The sequence below is a fragment of the Bidens hawaiensis genome, unplaced genomic scaffold, assembly GCF_021521415.1.
Source record: "Bidens hawaiensis isolate Kalapana, Puna unplaced genomic scaffold, B.hawaiensis_p1.1 tig00015548_1, whole genome shotgun sequence".
NCBI lineage: Eukaryota > Viridiplantae > Streptophyta > Magnoliopsida > Asterales > Asteraceae > Bidens > Bidens hawaiensis.
In genome coordinates, this window is record NW_027492390.1 from 62,850 (window position 1) to 64,466 (window position 1,617).

At 42.4% G+C, this 1,617-nt stretch overlaps 1 protein-coding gene across 1 annotated transcript; it reads left to right on the plus strand.

Moving 5' to 3' along the window:
• Nucleotides 1–649: 649 nt before the first annotated feature.
• Nucleotides 650–1,351, plus strand: LOC143549359 (uncharacterized). The gene has a single exon (XM_077040265.1). It carries the CDS (start codon nt 650–652, stop codon nt 1,349–1,351), a length of 702 nt encoding a protein of 233 aa, XP_076896380.1.
• Nucleotides 1,352–1,617: the final 266 nt, after the last annotated feature.

The window sequence follows — 1,617 nt, forward strand, 5'->3', positions numbered from 1 at the left end:
TTGCAGAAGAAATGGCTAGTTTGAAAAGAAATCTATCCAAACTACCAAGTGATACCTTGAAGAATCCGAGCCATCAAAGTAGCAGTTCGTCGAATGGGAAGAACACTCACATCAACCAGGTAAGTACCCTTAGGAACGGTAAAATTTATGACAACGGGGTAAATCCACCACCATTTGTTGAGGGTGTGGTGGAGAACTTGGGGGAAGATGGTAAACGTGATGATGATGTGGAATTTGAACCAAGAGACTAACCGAGAAAATCAATTAATAAAAATTTAAATGAATCGGTAAATAAAAAGGGAACACCAATTATCAAGGAGATGGGTTCAACGAGTAAAACCGTTCTATTTCCTCAGGCGTTGGTGAACCCCGAAACACCATCATCACTTAGGAAGAGGGGCCCAAAACAGGAGGAAATGTGGTAAATTTTCAAACAAGTAAAAATAAATTTACCCCTCATTGATGCTATAAAACAAGTCCCCGCATATGCTAAGTATTTGAAAGACTTGTTAGTAAAAAACGAACTCACGTTTTGCCTAAACAACTTGACTTAAATGCTAATGTGAGTTCGGTTTTGACGGGAATCCTCCCACCCAAACTTCAAGATCCGGGAACGCAAATAATACCCATTTAAGTGGGTGATATTAAGATGACAAGGGCGTTAGTGGATCTTGGAGCCGGGATGAGTATTCTCTCAGGAAGCTTATTCGACCAATACGATTTTGGTCCACTTAGAAAAGCCGACACCACTGTGGTGTTGGCTTACTTAACACCTAAGCTTCCTAGGGGAATTGCGACAGATGTAATTGTAATGATTGAGGATTTTTATTATCCGGTTGACTTCCTGGTTCTAGATTACGTAACAGTTGACCCGAAACGGCAACCGAACGTGATTCTCGGTCAGCCCTTTTTGGCAACTGCGAATGATTTAATAAATTGTAGCACTGGGATGGTGGATATGGCATTCGGCAATAAAAATCTCTGGCTTAATGTGTTCTCAAATGTATCAACCCCTCTGGTGAGTGATGAATGCTTTGCGGCTGAAGTCATTGACGGGTTGAATCCTCATGAAAATGAGGAAGATGCCACAGAGGAGTGTGTTACTTGTTGCAGGAAAACTGTTGAGCATGTTTTACAATTGCAAGAGGAAGAAAGGGCAGTTGAAGTGTACACTGCTAGTATTGGGAAATCACCATGGTCTCAGCAGGTGGAAAGATTGCCGGACACCATTGACTCCAAGTTGAAACCTTCACTTGAGAGTCCACCGGTAGTGGATTTGAAGGAACTCCCAAAACATCTCAAGTATGTATTTTTGGGAGAAGGAGAAACCTTGCCAGCTACAATCGCCTAGAATTTAACAGAAGATCAAGAAACGGCGTTAATGGAAGTTTTGAAATAGCATAAAGCAGTGATTGGATGGACGATAGCGAACTTGGGGGGTATTAGTCCGTCTATTGTAAAGCACAAGATTATCACAGACCCCGAGGTAAAGCCCGCACACGATGCACAAAGACGGTTGAATCTGAATATGCGGGAAGTTGTGAAGAAAGAGATGTTGAAGTGGTTGGACACGAATCATTTTTCTGATCTCGGACAGCACTTGGGTGAGCCCGACAC

Bases quoted from the DNA above. Each gene is read 5' to 3' on its own strand.
- LOC143549359 (XM_077040265.1), top strand. From the start codon at position 650: ATGACAAGGGCGTTAGTGGATCTTGGAGCCGGGATGAGTATTCTCTCA.